The 16891-nt window shown below is 41.7% G+C and overlaps 1 protein-coding gene across 2 annotated transcripts in view; it reads left to right on the top strand.

Annotated features, from left to right (window-relative positions):
• Nucleotides 1-16057, top strand: part of LOC136678064 (protein mono-ADP-ribosyltransferase PARP8-like) — a 74294-nt gene extending 58237 nt beyond the window's left edge. For both annotated transcript variants that reach the window (XM_066655868.1, XM_066655867.1), the window contains exons 12-26: nt 459-1074; nt 3842-3895; nt 4006-4101; nt 5643-5735; nt 6172-6297; nt 6583-6648; nt 6790-6857; nt 9604-9652; nt 11334-11446; nt 12026-12098; nt 12178-12247; nt 12361-12434; nt 12936-13005; nt 13086-13170; nt 13415-16057. In XM_066655868.1, the coding sequence (XP_066511965.1) occupies nt 459-1074; nt 3842-3895; nt 4006-4101; nt 5643-5735; nt 6172-6297; nt 6583-6648; nt 6790-6857; nt 9604-9652; nt 11334-11446; nt 12026-12098; nt 12178-12247; nt 12361-12434; nt 12936-13005; nt 13086-13170; nt 13415-13517 (1756 nt within the window). In that variant the 3' untranslated portion in view covers nt 13518-16057. The remainder of the gene's footprint in view (nt 1-458; nt 1075-3841; nt 3896-4005; nt 4102-5642; nt 5736-6171; nt 6298-6582; nt 6649-6789; nt 6858-9603; nt 9653-11333; nt 11447-12025; nt 12099-12177; nt 12248-12360; nt 12435-12935; nt 13006-13085; nt 13171-13414) is intronic.
• The last annotated feature ends 834 nt before the right edge of the window (nt 16058-16891 follow it).

The raw sequence follows: 16891 nt of genomic DNA, 5'->3' as shown, positions 1-16891 counted from the left end.
GACAGTCACCCGAAGGAAACCCACGCAGACACAAGGAGAACACACCACACTCCTCACAAACAGTCACCCGAAGGAAACCCACGCAGACACAGGGAGAACACACCACACTCCTCATAGGCAGTCACCTGGAGTGGGACTCAAACCCACAACCTTCAGGTCCCTGGAGCTGTGACTGCAACATTAACCTGCTGCGCCACCATGCTGCCCTCACAGGACACCCTTTCATTTTTTGGGTATGCTACGTAACCACCTTCCCATTGCAAAAACTTGCCCTTGATCCAATATGGTGGCTTTCAATATGGCCGCCATGTTCCAGACTAAAAATCACCCATTACTTGCTGGGGTATTTTTAAATAAAAGGGTGTCCTGTAACTTTTGACTCACCAGGTATAGTCATTGTTTCTGGACCAAGTGGGGTCAGCTGCCATATTTTAATTACCTTTTCTTTTGTTTGGAAGGTCTCCCAGCTACCCTCCTCCCGGGTGTGTGAAGAGCAAGAAGAAGCTGAAGCCAGAGCAGGACGGCTGCGTGTCCAAGTCTCACCGGCTGCTGCGCCGCACCTGCTCCGGAGCCGTTAAGCCGGAGGTGGATGGCTGCGGCGGGAAACCGCACAAGCTGCTGGGCCACTCTTTGTCGGTAGAGCCTCGTCTGGAGCTGCCGGCTGTCTTGAAACCTCAGGCTCATCGCCTGCTGCCTCGAGGCAGTGTGAAGCCAGAGGATTGTGGAGGCGGCGGAGGACTGAGGCCTCACCGACTGCTGCCTCGTTCCGGAGAACCTCGCTGTGACCATGGAGCCGGAGGAGGAGGAGGAAGTGAAGGAGGAGGAGGAGGCAATGATGGCAGTAGTGCTCTGAAGCCTCATCGACTCCTCAGCCGTTCCTGCTCCGGAAACGTCCGCCCCGAGGAGCTGGACGGTCTCAAGCATCACCACCGGCTCCTCAGCAGATCCTACTCCAGCAGCACCAAGATGGGCAAGGGCGAGCTGCCCAAGGAGCACGCCTCAGAGAGCCGCCGCCTCTCCCTTACCTCAGGGCTTATCGGCATCCTGGCCCCGGCTCTCTCCTCCACACCTCCGGTAAGGATTGAGGGAGGGTCCACACCACTGTTAACTATATTCTTATTAATACTCTATGCGTTGTGTGTTTATGTGCCTGATCATTTTCCTCTGCAACCATTTCTTTGGAACTCGAGCCATCCAAGGGTTGCAAACCAGGGTTTGTAAAACCCTGCACTAGGGTTATTATGGTGCACGGTTTCATGGTTAATCACTATGCATATGAATGAACAGTTGTCTTTTCTAAATACAGATTTAAATGCCCTGTCTATTGCAGCCTTCCTATTAATTTCTGCATTTCCAGGTTCCTTAAACCAGTGATTATCCTCCCCTTTGTGTCCTGCGATTCACCAAAATGTAGACTACAGTTCTCTGTCCCCTCTTCTAGACTCCTAAATCATGCCAAGGCAACCTCAATTTGTCTGTGAAGGGGACGCAAACGGCATTGAACAAATCTTTTGGCTGTGTATTCAACAACTGCTGTAAACAAAGTACTTTGCTAAATCTCCTGCCACTCTTAGCAAGTCTGTAACTTTATCTTACACAACTGACAAATACACTGAAGACCATGGGGATTGTGATCATAACAATATTATTATTGTTATTGGCCTAGAGACGTTTGTTGATCCTCTAATTGAACAATTAGTTAACAAACTCGACGCGAGGGACCCTCTGCAGCACAGTTTAAAAGCAACATATTCTCCAACTTTTCACAAGTGAACAGTTCTGTATCTTATTGAAATGTCTGTTTTCATCAAAATACCACAAAGATCAAAGCCCACAGCAGTGTTCTCCCCCTGTCTAAACAACCCCAAATTTGCTGTTCACCCCAAACTGAGCACACAGCAGTGAGGAGTGAGGAGTAGAAGCTCTGGTTTTTAGTTGTTTTTCTTGGTTCTTTCTCCGTTTTTACTCACAGGATTCGTACGGGTGCTTGAAATCCTTGCTAGCCTCCTTGAAAAATGCTAGCCTATTAATGTTGTATTTTCCAGGTTTGAAAATTGCTGGATAAAAAAAAGCTTAAAAAGGCTTGAAATAGGCCTTTACTAGGTTAAAATATAAATGTGCATGTTTAAACATTTTACGCACAAAAGCACAGAGCAAAAAAAACTGTAGACTTATTTTCAATAGCAAGGAAAGTCTACTTAAAAACAGGTGACACGTGGAAATTTTGATTTCTTTTAAAATATGTTTATCCTTCTGCTATTACCAAATACAGTTAAAGGCTAAGCACCACTTAATGGACCTCCATGAATATTTCACGTTATTGTAGTTACTGACATGAAAAAAATGAAAATAGCAGCTTAATTTGCTTTAAAACTGACAATTTTATTAAATTGACGGAAAAACCGGAGCTCGCTACGGAAATTCTTGAACGCGACCGTGACGTCACTGGTGGACAACAGCTGAACAACGCCGTGGTAAAACACCGTTATGACTGACTGTTATGACAGTATCTAGCTAAATAACCAACATTATTCATGACAAAAGCCTAGCAATAAGCTAAACTCCAATTTAGAGGTACCGTTATTCTTGTAAATGTGATCGAAGTCGAACTCGAATTCATCCGACACTATAAACCTCGGTAATGCAGCTACGTAGCCGAGTATAATCTGAGCCACCGAGTTTAGCAAGTCAAGCTAACGTTAACTAACACCAACTAAAACAGGCGAAGTAAGTGTCCTTACCCTGTTTACCTCCATGTTACAGAGGCTCTTGAACACCTTTCGTTGGTGTCCTTACATGCCCATATTGTTGGAAAAGCACCAGTGAAATGAGCTACAGATAACGGAGTGAGCGGATGGTCCTTTCCAAAGTGCCCGTTTAAAGTTGACAAATTTAGTCCATTTTCTGGATATTTTGGGATCTTTGGGCCATTTGTTCACAGATGTCCCACTGTACATTGAATGATTGCAGCCAAAAACAACACACCTTTTCCTGATTTTGCATTAAATTAAGTGCAGCTTCTAGAGTTGTTGTCCACCGTCTACGTCACAGGCAAGACGCCTATTAGAGTTTCCCAACACCGTTGGGGGGGCAACTGTCTTTTAAACCTTATTTCTTCAATTAGTAAGAAATAACATGTTTTCTGACTATCAATAAACACAAGATAGGAACTCAAATTCCACTGTATTGATTTGTTTGACACTTTCATATCGCTGCTGCTTAGCCTTTAAGGATTTTTATTATCCCTTTTATAAAAATCATTTTGAATATGTATGTATGTATTTGAATAAATCTGAAATTTACTACAACTGTAAAGTGCTGGAAAACGAACCTAGGAAGTCTTTGAAAAGTGCTTGAATTTGACTTTGGAAAAACTGTCCGAAGCCTGTACTCAATTGTATTGTTTGTGTCTATTTTCCTCTGTTAAACCTTGTCATTGCAGTCTCACATAAATGCAGGTACAGCGCTGAGATTGGAGAAACACAGATATGGGGGTGGGGCACTTCTAAAATCTATGAACTGGAGAAAATCATAATGAATCCCATGGTTTCTGACTAATACAGCGTACAAAAATGATTGGGTGTTTTTGTTTCACAGTGTGTTTGTTGGTGGGCTACAGATCCACATATTAATGTACACATATACTGAAGAAGTACTGAAGAAGTACTAAATATTTCCCCTTTAATGCTCACTTACTGTTTAACAGGTGTACTTAAATATCTGCGTGAATAATGTAATGCTTGGCTATAAGAACTGAGTCTGATAACAGGAGGTGGGGGCTGTTCCTGGTTTGTTCTTTGGTGTTATGTGTGGAGTATAATGTTTGCTATTTTTTGACCAGCCTAACAATGGAGCAAAGTCTATACCAGTGAGAGACCGGGGCTTTCTTGTCCAGGTGAGCAGTCTTTCACTATATCCTTCACAACAGTAATGTAAGTTTTAATGTGTCTGGATGTTGTGTAACATACAACATTGTGTTTTGTGTGTTTGATATTGCTGTCTCAGACGATGGAGTATGCAGAGCAGAGGATCCCGGTCCTGAACGAGTTCTGTGTGGTCTGTGATGAACCTCATGTGTTTCAGAATGGACCAATGCTCAGAGTGAGTGTTCAGAACATGGGATTATATCACAGAGGAACATAGGAATGTATAAATACACAAATAACTACGGAATAAATCGAAAGCTACTTGTCTTTATAGGTTCTAAGCCTCTGTTTATATTCATTCAGAAAAAAAGGAGACACTTAAAACCTACTTGATCAAACCAGACAGTGTTTATTACATAATCATCTAATATCCACCAACTCTCAGAGACACGGTGTACTCTGTATTTCAGTGAGCACGAGGGTTTTATGTGTGTTTTATTTGATCTGTCTTTTGTAGTATAGCCTTGAGTGTGTTAGTGCTTCTATAAAATGTGGTACTTTAATACATTATACAGTTAAAGTGTAGACTGAGTGCTTTAAAACTGACACTACCTGCTCTAGAAGTGCCCACACACTCCTGAAAAAATGTGTTATGAAAGCCTTGCAAATTATTTTTCCCACAGACGTAACTTTTGGAAATGAATGTAAAGCCTGAATTTGGGACGTTTAGATATGTTTGGTCCATTTGGCATCCAACTGCACTGGGATTCCAACAGCAGGGTACAATACGTTCTTCTGACGAACCACACTGCAGTTTTATTTGTATTTAATTTCCTTAAGAGTGAGAACACACTTTTAAACAACCATCATCTTTACCGCCAAAAAAAAGCATATGATATTCATGAAAGTGATTATTTCTTACGTTTACATTTTGATATGTGCACCTCACATGAGCAGAACAGTCAAATTGAGTTTAGTGCATAATCTCTGAGACGTCTACTCCACTAGGTGTCTGTATAATAGCTGGTAAATAATGTGAAACAGGGCGGCACGGTGGCCCAGCAGGTTAGTGTCGCAATCACACAGCTACAGGGGTCTGGAGGTTGTGGGTTCGATTCCCGCTCCGAGTGACTGTCCTTGAGTAGTGTGGTGTTTTCTCCATGTGTCTGCGTGGGTTTCCTCCAGGTGACTGTCCTTGAGTAGTGTGGTGTTTTCTCCCTGTGTCTGCATGGGTTTCTTCCGGGTGACTGTCTGTGAGGAGTGTGGTGTGTTCTCCCTGTGTCTGCGTGGGTTTCCTCCGGGTGACTGTCTGTGAGGAGTGTGGTGTGTTCTCCCTGTGTCTGCGTGGGTTTCCTCCGGGTGACTGTCTGTAAGGAGTGTGGTGTGTTCTCCCTGTGTCTGCGTGGGTTTCCTCCGGGTGACTGTCTGTGAGGAGTGTGGTGTGTTCTCCCTGTGTCTGCGTGGGTTTCCTCCCACAGTCCAAAAACACATGTTGGTAGGTGGATAGGCGACTCAAAAGTGTCCGTAGGTGTGAGTGAATGTGAGTGTGTGTGTTGCCCTGTGAAGGACTGGCGCCCCCTCCAGGGTGTGTTCCCGCCTTGCGCCCAATGATTCCAGGTAGGCTCTGGACCCACCGCGACCCTGAACTGGATAAGGGTTACAGATAATGAATGAATGAATGAATAATGTGAAACAGGCACTGGAGAAGATGACTGATTTCTCTGTACATGGCTGAAGTTTTTCTGCTGCTAATGAAATATGTTTGTGTTTTCACAGCCCACAGTGTGTGAGAGAGAGCTGTGTGTTTTTGCCTTCCAAACGCTAGGAGTCATGAATGAAGCTGCTGATGAGATCGCCACAGGTGCCCAGGTACACACATATAAAAGCACATACACACCACACACACGCACCAACACACACACACACACACACACACACACACACACACACACATACACAGGGCTGCTGATGAGATCACCACAGGTGCCCAGGAACACCTATATAAACATACACACACACACATACACACACACACACAGGATAGCCACATGTACACCCATGTAACACACACATACATAAACACATGAAACTTATGAAGAGATTGCTGCAGGTGCTCAGGTACACGTAAACACACACGCACACAAACACATGCGAACACACAGGTGCCCAGGTAGACACATCATGCAGTACACACAAACACACTGCATTTTTAACTACTGCTTTTCCTTTTCTACCTTGTGTTTTTATGATCTGATTAGTTATTATCAATGTTATAATTATTATTTATAATTATTGATAATGGCAGGTTGTGGACTTGCTGGTCTCCATGTGTCGATCTGCTCTAGAGTCTCCAAGGAAAGTTGTCATTTTTGAGCCATATCCCTCTGTAGTGGATCCCAATGACTCCCAGACCCTGGCCTTCAATCCAAGGGTACACTTCAGTTTATTACCTAAACACTCACACTGAATACACAACACTTTGTATTGAACGTACAGCTCATGGAGCCGATCCATAGCGTCCTATTTTATTTCATTTATTTCCTGGAGATTATATAAACTGAGAGTGCACAATGTTTTTGAGCGTCTGCGTCTACTGATTTGACTCACTGTAATGGGGTGTCCATAAACTTTTGGACATATTATGTCTGATTTAATACACTGCAACTGTATGATCTTGTGCTCGTTCATACTTTACCAACCCTGTGCTTTTTCTTAGAAAAAGGACTATGATCGAGTAATGAGAGCCCTCGATAGCCTCACATCGATCAGAGAAATGACCCAGGTATCTGAAATGCTTCTTCTGTAAAACTCTGCATTATTTTTTCCAGTAGTTTAGTTATTTATGTCTCAAGCGGTTTCTTCAATTATAGCTGAAACATTTTTGTGGAAGATGGACTTATAAGGTTCAATTTGTGTCAACCAGGCGCCATACCTGGAGATCAAGAAGCAGATGGACAGAATCGATCCACTGGCTCACCCTTTATTACAGTGGTAACAAATCTCTCTATCACTTACTACCTTCTGTATTTATATAATAGTTCATATTAGCTAAGGGCGACAGCAGGTAGGTGTCGCAGTCACATAGCTCCAGGGACCTGGAGGTTGTGGGTTCGAGTCCCGCTCTGGGTGACTGTCTGTGAGGAGTGTGGTGTGTTCTCTCTGTGTCTGCATGGGTTTCCTCCGGGTGACTGTCTGTGAGGAGTTTGCTGTGTTCTCCTCGTGTCTGGGTGGGTTTCCTCCGGGTGACTCTCCCTGAGGAGTGTGGTGTGTTCTCCCCATGTCCGTGTGGGTTTACTCCGGGTGACTGTCTGTGAGGAGTGTGGTGTGTTCTCTCTGTGTCTGCATGGGTTTCCTCCGGGTGACTGTCTGTGAGGAGTTTGCTGTGTTCTCCCCGTGTCTGGGTGGGTTTCCTCCGGGTGACTGTCTGTGAGGAGTGTGGTGTGTTCTCCCTGTGTGCGCGTGGGTTTCCTGCAGATGACTGTCTATGAGGAATGTGGTGTGTTCTCCCTGTGTCTGCGTGGGTTTCCTCTGGGTGCTCCGGCTTCCTACCATGCTCAAAAACACACGTTGGTAGGTGGATTGGAGAAAAAGTGTCCATAGTTGTGAGTGAACGTATGAGTGTGTGTCACCCTGTGAAAGACTGCTCCCCCTACAGGGTGTGGTCTCACCTTGCACCCACTGGTTCCGGGTAGGCTCTGGACCCACCGCGACCCTAAACTGGATAAGTTCTTACAGATAACGAATGAATGAATGAATATTAGTTAGATGAATGTAAAAATATCTGATATATAGATAACACTGATAATAATTGATGATAGATAACAGTGTTTCCAAGGTAACTTTGAAAATATTTTATAGGGAATCAGAGATGTCAATGTTTTTACTATTTATCATTAAAACAAAAGATTCATACAAGACCGTGTGAAACCATTACAGAAGAATACATTACACACTGTTGCTGCTGCCAGTTTTCATACAGTGCCACTTACCATCTGTGGTGAATGCTAAGACTTCCCTGTACATGTCAATCTTAATTGTTTAGTTTAGTTACATATTTGTACCACTCCACAGTAACAACAGAAAGGTCCATAATTTAAACATGTAACATGTCTTAGGAAATCATTTACGGAACATGTATGCAGTCATCAATCATGCAGAAAATAAATAGCTGTAAGTTCAATTGTCAAAATTAGGAGAAATATATGTGGAGCAGTATCATAGGGGGGTGGCCTAGAAGAGTCTTGTGCAACTTTGTCTGTATGAATGAGTTACTTTGTGTGAGGGGCCAGTGGGAAGAAGAGTTCCCCAGGCCCCACATGAATGACTCCCCATCACTGAAATACATGATGTCCACCAAATGTAGGCTTTCATGAATTATACGCTACGGTATTTTTTTAAATGTCCTGAAAAAAAGTTAAGTGATAAATGCAAACAGAATATGAAACAGAAATTGAGCTGAATGGGTGTGGGCCACATGTGCAATGGCTCCCCACAAAAGGAAGGAAGTACAACCACAATTATCACCCGAGCCTACTCACAGCTTAGTTTGCTTTGTTTATTGGTGAGATTAACACAAATGTCTTGAAAAATAATGACTAAAGGTCAGTCTCATTTCACTCTTTGCCCCTACCACTTAGCCCTACTCCTCAGTTGTGCCTAGGGGTAGGGGGTCCCAATTCTTGTTGGGAAAGACGATTACGGTGAAGTGTTCAAACAAAGATTTTTCAGAAGCACACTCCAAACTGAGTGTTATGAATGACTTGTGAATCACAGGAAAGACGGCTTCACAAGGGACAGAAGAAGCCACAAATGTCAGTGTTTTCCATCCATCCATCCATTCATTATCTGTAACCGCTTATCCAGTTCAGGATCACGGTGGGTCCAGAGCCTACCTGGAATCATTGGGCGCAAGGCGGGAATACACCCTGGAGGGGGCACCAGTCCTTCACAGGGCAACACAGACACACACACTCACACACTCACACCTACGGACACTTTTGAGTCGCCAATCCATCTACCAACGTGTGTTTTTGAGCGTAGGAGGAAGCTGGAGAACCCAGAGGAAACCCACGCAGACACAGGGAGAACACACCACACTCCTCACAGACAGTCACCCGGAGGAAACCCACGCAGACACGGAGAACACACCACACTCCTCACAGACAGTCACCCGGAGGAAACCCACGCAGACACAGGGAGAACACACCACACTCCTCACAGACAGTCACCCGGAGGAAACCCACACAGACACAGGGAGAACACACCACACTCCTCACAGACAGTCACCCGGAATGTCAGTTTTTTAGCTAGTAAATAAACCAGTTCCGCCTTAAATAGTGAAGTAATTATATTATGGTGCCTGAGGCTACTGCAACATTTAAGGTGGAGCTGGTAACAGTTGCTGAATAAGAAGAGAGTCAGGAGTGGATGTAAATATAGATTGTGGAACTCTTCTGAACATGATGCCCTAAAGTTAACTTAAGTCCTGCAGTACCCCTCTGATCTCACTGCAGACTGACAGAGCTGCTGGCAAAGATTCTAACCACTACACGTTTTTACTCAGTTCCACGGGGCAAGGTTCCACTTGAAAATGAGGGCTAGGTGTAAAAATGTGAAATGGGATTGGGCCTAAAGCTGAGGTCATTTGGTAAATGAGAGGTCACAAGTTAAATATCACAAATGCTTCTTTAAAAACGTTCAATTATTTGAATAGTTATTGTGTTATTGTTTGTCGCAGGGTCATCTCCAGTAACCGGTCTCACATAGTAAAGCTCCCAGTGACCAGGGTGAGTCTCGTTCACTTCTCCGATCAGCAGTGAGCAGATTAACAATGCTCGTATTTAATGTTATTTTCTCTGTTTAACCCTTTAAAGCCTGACACATGAAATAATAATAATACAATAAAACTGATTTTATTTATAAATCACACATTATGTGGCCCTGTAACTAAAATATAAATGTTGTTAATTGATTATTTTTGGATCCTATACATGTTGAAGGCATCATATTTAGGCATTTACCAATACATTATAGTTTTCTGTAATTGGTCTTTCATTTAGTTCACTGCATCAGTTAAAACTGTTCTTCATTTATTTTTAATTTTGATTCATTTCAATTAAACAATCGATATCAAATGATATTGTCTTCAGAAATTCTGAGGAAAAAGTAACATTGAGCCGAAGAGAAACACTGCTCCGGAGGTCCTTGACCCATGAGCCCTCTGTTCTTCATTCTGACCTTTTTACGTTTCATAAACCGGTGGTAATAAAAACACTAAAAGCACCAAGGCTCTTTTTTGTTGATCTTCACAGCCGTGTTTTCACATTTAGAGAAACTACAGTTGTTTCTGTTACTGTCTAAACCTGGGCCTGAGGTCATTCAACAGACCTCCCACAGTCCTCTGTCTCATCATCTTCTTCCTCCGAGTCTCACACAATCTCTGTCGACAACAGAGCCACACATTTACACACAAAGGCTTGTGGGAAACTAAAAATACATTTTTGTTTCATGTAAAATTGTCTAAATGTGTTTTGCTGCTGTAAAGAGCAGACTGAATATTCTGAATATTTATTATAATTAATGAGCATTTCACAGGTAGAATACACTACAGCTATGAAATGGAACACAAATGTTTAGATTTACTAGAAGTAACATCACACAGATCACACCTGGTATTGCTTCAGTTTAACAAACGCAGCCTTGAGAGTTTCTCCTGTGTTTTCCTGATGATAGCAACAATTCTGTAATGGTTTGGTAAATGCTTCCACTTCATTCACAGTTCAGTGGAGAACTCAGAACACTGCCCCAAAAGGATGGAAATTTGTTTTGGGTTTTCTCTTCATTAAATGATGAAAGAGCCACTTCTAAAAATCATATTTGATACGGTTGGCTTTAAAGGGTTAATATTTGGTTCCTTGCCTGTGGTTGAAGGGAGTGAATCAGCAGGATCATAAATCACAACTCTCAGAGAGTTTGTATTGTTGGACTCATATTTAATTCACATTTAAAATTCACACACACACACACACACACAGAAACACAAACATAGGGTGACCAGACGTCCTCTTTTACCCGGACATGTCCTCTTTTTTAGACTTAAAAAACATCCGGGATGTTGTTTTTCTAGAGATTACATAGAATTCCGATTGGTTCCCTTGAGTGAGAAGGGGGCGTGGTGAAGTAGCCTAAAATCTTCTGATTGGACGGTCTGACTGTAGAGCTACCGTTATTGGTCGATAACCCTCTCTGTGAACATTTAATTGGTCAGTCTGCACGTCAGTAGTCGTCCACCCCCCAGAGACGTGTCCTCTTTTTCACCATCTCAGATCTGGTCACCCTAACAAACTCATATTATAGCACTTGTTTATGCTGCATAGGCCAACTTCAGGACTAAGGCTGCCTCATTATGAGTGAAAAAAGAAAGCTTTAGTATCTTTAAACACTTGCATCTTCTCTTTGTCACGACAGCAACTGAAGTTTATGCACACCCCCCACCAGTTCCTCCTGCTCAGCAGTCCACCGGCCAAAGAATCCAACTTCAGAGCTGCCAAAGGCCTCTTTGGAAGTACCTTTGCTTTCCAGTAAGTTCTGGCCATAAACACCAATGCTGTTGTTACTTAAAGGTGCAATTAGTCTTTCTTTTTTACCAAGAAAAGTAGCGAGGTTCCAGAAAAGTAAATAACAACTAAAATCAATAATGTGCAACTCATTTACATTTCAAAACAAATGGGGCAGGGACATGTTTACCACTGTTTTACATCCCTTTTATAAACACCACTTTGTAAACGACTGGAAACAGTAATTGCTGTAGTTTTGAAAGTAAAGTATTGTGCCATTCTTGCCCAGGGGTGGAATGCTTCATAGAGCCCCCCCCCCCCCCCCCCAATACAGTTCGTGGCATTTTAAATACGCTTAGCACTGTATTTTTGATACTCCATCGGCCACTAGGTGTCAGTGTAAGAGCTGTCTCATAACGTGAAGAAGAGTTCCTCACTGCTCTTTTACATTCTTCAGTGATTAACCTGGATCCTCTGGATCTGCTGCTTTACAGCCATCACTCAAATGTGATATTTACTTTGAGAGAACTGAGATGTTTAGTGCAGATGTAAATGGTCAGACTTGAACTGACATAATAAATAATAAATTGATTTCTCATTCAGCGGATCGCATATAGAGAACTGGCACTCCATTCTGAGGAACGGTTTGGTCGTGGCGTCTAACACAAGACTCCAGGTAAAGGAATTATAAACAAGACTGTTCATGATCATTTTACTACGCAAGCTCATCTCAGATGGTTTTTGCTTGACCGCAGCTCCATGGCGCCATCTATGGGAGTGGAATCTATCTCAGCCCACTGTCGAGCATATCCTTTGGTTACTCAGGTTTGATATTTCTGCTCCTCTTTGAAGTCTTTCAGTTATTTACACTAAAGATAAATGCCGTAAATGTAAATCGTAAATATTTCCCAAAGTTGATTTTCTGTATCTTCTTAAAGGGATGAATAAGAAACAACAGAAAGTTACGACAAAAGACGAGACTGCTACAAACAAGACCAATATACATCTGCAGGTGAAACCAGATGTTGATGCTGTTTCTCACATGCTTCGTTAATGGAAATTGAAGCAGTGCAGTGAAATAGGGAGGAAGTGTGTTCAGTGAGAAAGGCAAATGTTGACGAATACTTTAAGAATAAAAACATAAAAGGAACGAAAGTAAAAATTGGAACGGATTATTATCACTGTAACAAATTAAACGTGTGTTACTGGGTTCCGTTTATTTGTGGCTGTCTGAACACGTAAAACAATGTTTGTCATTGGTCTGTTACATGTTCAACAGTGGAAAAAAAACCCAAAACAAGTCGGTAATTTGGTTAAAGGGTCGTATTCGATTTTCAGAGACTGAAGTCATGATGATGGTTAAGGACAAGTACAGTCAGAGACGTTAGTTTGATCAATTACACTAGAGTGAACGTCTTGTCTGTGTAGGAAATCAACCTAGGCTGTATAAAGGAGCATAAAACCTGTTTCGATTCGATTGCATTCGATTCGATAAAATCTGTTTCGATTGCAGTCACAGAAGAAGGGTCAGCAGCCACAGTTTCTACAGAGTCGCAATCTCAAATGCATCGCCTTATGTGAAGGTACGGTATCTGGACATCGTGGACAACAAAAATGTTATTTGTTCGACTTGTTTGATTAACTGTAACGTCTCGTCTTACAGTTATCACTTCACCGGATCTGCACAAGCACGGAGACATTTGGGTTGTTCCAAACACTGATCACGTCTGTACACGCTTTTTCTTTGTGTAAGTAACTGACACAGGAACGCTTTCAAATGGGGACATGATGTCATTATAAAAGATATTTTGGTTAAATTTGAAAAACCAGGATAATTGTGTTGGGGAAAAAATTGTGTGTAGTTACATATTTCCACAAGAGATGTCCCCAAATCCTTAAAATATCCATAGTACAGCTTTAAAAAGGAGAGCGCCGTTGTTTAATTAAAGTGTTACCAGGTTACTGAGGTCTTGTATTTATTCACCCAATCAGTTACGAGGACGGACAGGTGGGCGATACGAGCATCAACACACAGGACCCCAGCATCCACCGGGAAATTCTACGAGTCATCGGCAACCAGACAGCCACCGGATGAAAGATTACACACGCAATACTGCTGCCTTCACCTGTCCTCCACCTCAAAGCTGGATATTTGAGTGTAGGAGGTTGCACCATAGGTATTTTTGGTATCCACAGAATACAGCGTAGAGAAAAACAGATTTTTTCCGACCTGTAAAATTAGCTACAGTATTTATACCCCACAGAAACCCCTGTGTATTTACACTGGCTAATCAAACTCTTACTGTTTCTAAGTTTATAAATAAATTGTACATTTTCAAAGGGCACGGTACGTCTCTCAGTGAAACTGATGGACAGCCTATTTTTTGTAAAGAGAAAACAAAGGAGTTCTTTGAGTAATATTTTGAGACTTCTACCAGACGTTATTTGGCCTTTTTGGGGTAAGGAGATATTACTTTATGGTAAATACACCATCCTGCATTGTTTACTAAGAACCGTACTTTTAGAAGTATGATACTTTGTGTATAAAGAAGGTGTTGATATGCACTTTATTTTTCTTAATGTGAGATATTAGTTCCAATTTCTTCATCTGAAAATGCCTTTTGAAGATTCTATTTCATAGATTTTGACTCTGTCGACCACAGTTGAGCATTTCCCGAGTCATGTTCATTAAGAGCCGGAAGGTTGTTGTGTTTACAGACCACGTGTTCCCGAGCGTCATTACGGGCTACTTACTGGTAGCTGCTGGTTTACAGTTTCCAAAAGAAGTCACAGTTCTGACTCCGCCGCAACCCTATTCGCGCTCTCATTTCAACCAGACTACTGTGATTTGAGTTGCCATTTTGGTAGAATTGTCAACAAAAAAAAAGGAAAAGAAATAGTATTTTAACATGTATTTGGGTGATGGGAAAAAAATGCATGTGGCTTTCCTTAAAATTTAAGTCGATTTGTGTTCCTGAATATGTTAATAGCATAAAAAGAAAAAGAACTGGCGCCCGGTTGTGAAACGTCTTTCAATCTTTCAGTCTAAATCTTTTTGTAAAGGTGATTTTAAGGCAGAATAAGTGTTTGCAGCTTGTTTATACATTGCCATGTTTTGGGGCTCAGTCCAAATGTGAGTACACCACTTCTACGTTTTTTTTTCTTTGCAGTTGTTAGACATTTCACATGTGTGTGTGTGTGTGTGCACTTTGTTTTAGATCGATGATTTAATATTCTAGTGACAAATGCCCTTAATGAAACCTGATAAAACTTCACCTAAACTCACTCTAAACGGAATCCTCTGCTGATCATTAATGATCACTTCTAACCAACGCTGAGCACTGCACTTTCTCTCGTAATTGGAAACTGATGAAATGAATGGTTTTATTAATCTATAATTAAGGCTTTTATTGGCCTATAATTTAATTACATGTATTAAATTAGGGTTATATTAGCCTTGACTCTGGAGTGGTGTTATTGAATGCGTTGGGTTGCCATGTTACGATTGTTTTTCAGCATTTCCAGATCTATGTTCAGTTGTACTGTGAAACTCCGTAAACACACATCACCACGCTACGATTCTGTTCTTAATGACTGTGTAAAACGTGATTTTATTCTGAATCTGAATTTTGAGTTGATATCAAAGATTTTTTCATATTCCCAAAGTCTCATGATCTTCATCTATGAACTCTAGAGGAAGGATATTTTCTATCGCTAAAAGTCAACCAGCTGGTGCAATTTTAAAGTCCAAAATCTCTTAAAGGGACACTTCAGCAAAGAAGGAAAGCGATAACCATTGCTGCGTCTGTGGTGAACTTGTCTGTTCACGTCCTCCAGTGGTGCTTCACTAGTCTTTTTTCTTAACTTTAATCAGTCACATCAAATGAGGAGGCTACAAGCTAAAAGCTAATGTTAGCAACACAATTTTCTAGATTATACCCGTTTGATTTTCTTTTCCCTAGACACAAGGCTAAAATACTTGTTTCTGGTGTCCATTTATTGTGCGTTTTAGCTTAAACATCCGTGGCTAGCCTAGCAGTCAGTTTTAGTTGACAGCACAGGGGTTCCCAGTGGTCGCGTGATATTATTGTGCCATGCATGCTGGGTATTGTAGTCAAGAGATCGCTGAAAACTTGAAACTGTTCCGCTGCTCATCAGTGCATAATAATGTCGCTAATCTTCAGTTTAAGGCTGGAGTGCTCCTTTAAGAAAAGTAAGCTCAACCGTTCAGAAACAATTATCCTCACACGACTTACGGATTCCACTGAAGAGTGAAAATGGTATTTACGTTAACTGTGATGAGTGTTAATGTTTGTATGGTTTTGTAAATCGTAGTGACACGTATCATGCTACTTAGCATTTGGTGCCTTACAGGAGGATTATTGGCAAATACACAACAACACTGTACATAGTGTAAATACTGCCAGGACAACACGGAGTCCAAATATTTTCTGTATTCAGTTTTTACTTTTTCCTTTATTTTGCGGGAAAAAAAATTCAAGCTTTTTTGGCTTTTTACAAGTTATGGAAATAGTAGCTTATGTACTTGTTTATGTTCATTAAATCTGAATTTGCCTATAAACCCCAGACATTTGTCAGATCCTTTGTCCTTTAAACTGAACACACTCTTTACAAACTCATCACAAACTTTAAAAAAAAATCTCCTGTTGTTGAAAGCCTTGGATTACAACACTGTGTTCCACTACGTACAAACAGCTTCTAATCTACAGCCTCCATAAGAAAAATAAAGGAGTACATGCATTCATCTGGCATTGGTCCCATAGCTCAATCTTTATGTGGCTCATTGCAATCAGAGCAGTCTGGGTCTTCAGGGTATCATTGGTAGAAACACTCTCCATCATCGGAACATCCCCCTGGAGCGCTGTGGTAAAGGTAGGAGTGGTAGGTGGTCAAATGTAAACCGGAGAGCTGCAGTTTTACTGAAAACTAGTCCACGGCTTAATCAGAGAGTGTTTAGGGTAGGAGCAAAGTACATAAATAAAGTAGATTCATTAGTCAGGATTCAATATGCGACCTCTAGTGGCTGCAATAATACCACTACCATTTTACCTACTTGTTCGCAGTCTCCCAGTCTCATGAGCACAATTCACAGCCAGTGCCAGCTTTTTTGTTGTTTATTTGTTTTGCCCTGAGTATGAGGAGCTGCAGGGTGCTTCCCACACTCCCAGGCAAGTTTTATTGTCATTTCAACCATATACAGTGTGTACAGTACACAGTGAAATGAAACTTCTTTTCGAGGTGCTACACACCAAACTACAAACTGCATCAGTTCAAATGTGCAACAACGCGAGACACAACCTACAATAAACAATAAAGAAATACTAGAAAGTGCTTTTTTTTAACCAGTCACAGCTCACAGTGGGAGTAATGTAAGGGAACCAGAAATATTACACACAGTACATTAATGTAAACATATTGTACTAGTTTAACAGTAGTGTCTTTCAACAG

The sequence above is a fragment of the Hoplias malabaricus genome, chromosome Y (assembly GCF_029633855.1).
Source record: "Hoplias malabaricus isolate fHopMal1 chromosome Y, fHopMal1.hap1, whole genome shotgun sequence".
NCBI lineage: Eukaryota > Metazoa > Chordata > Actinopteri > Characiformes > Erythrinidae > Hoplias > Hoplias malabaricus.
Note: the sequence above shows the minus strand (reverse complement) of the source record. Positions and strands in the feature narration are given on the sequence as shown.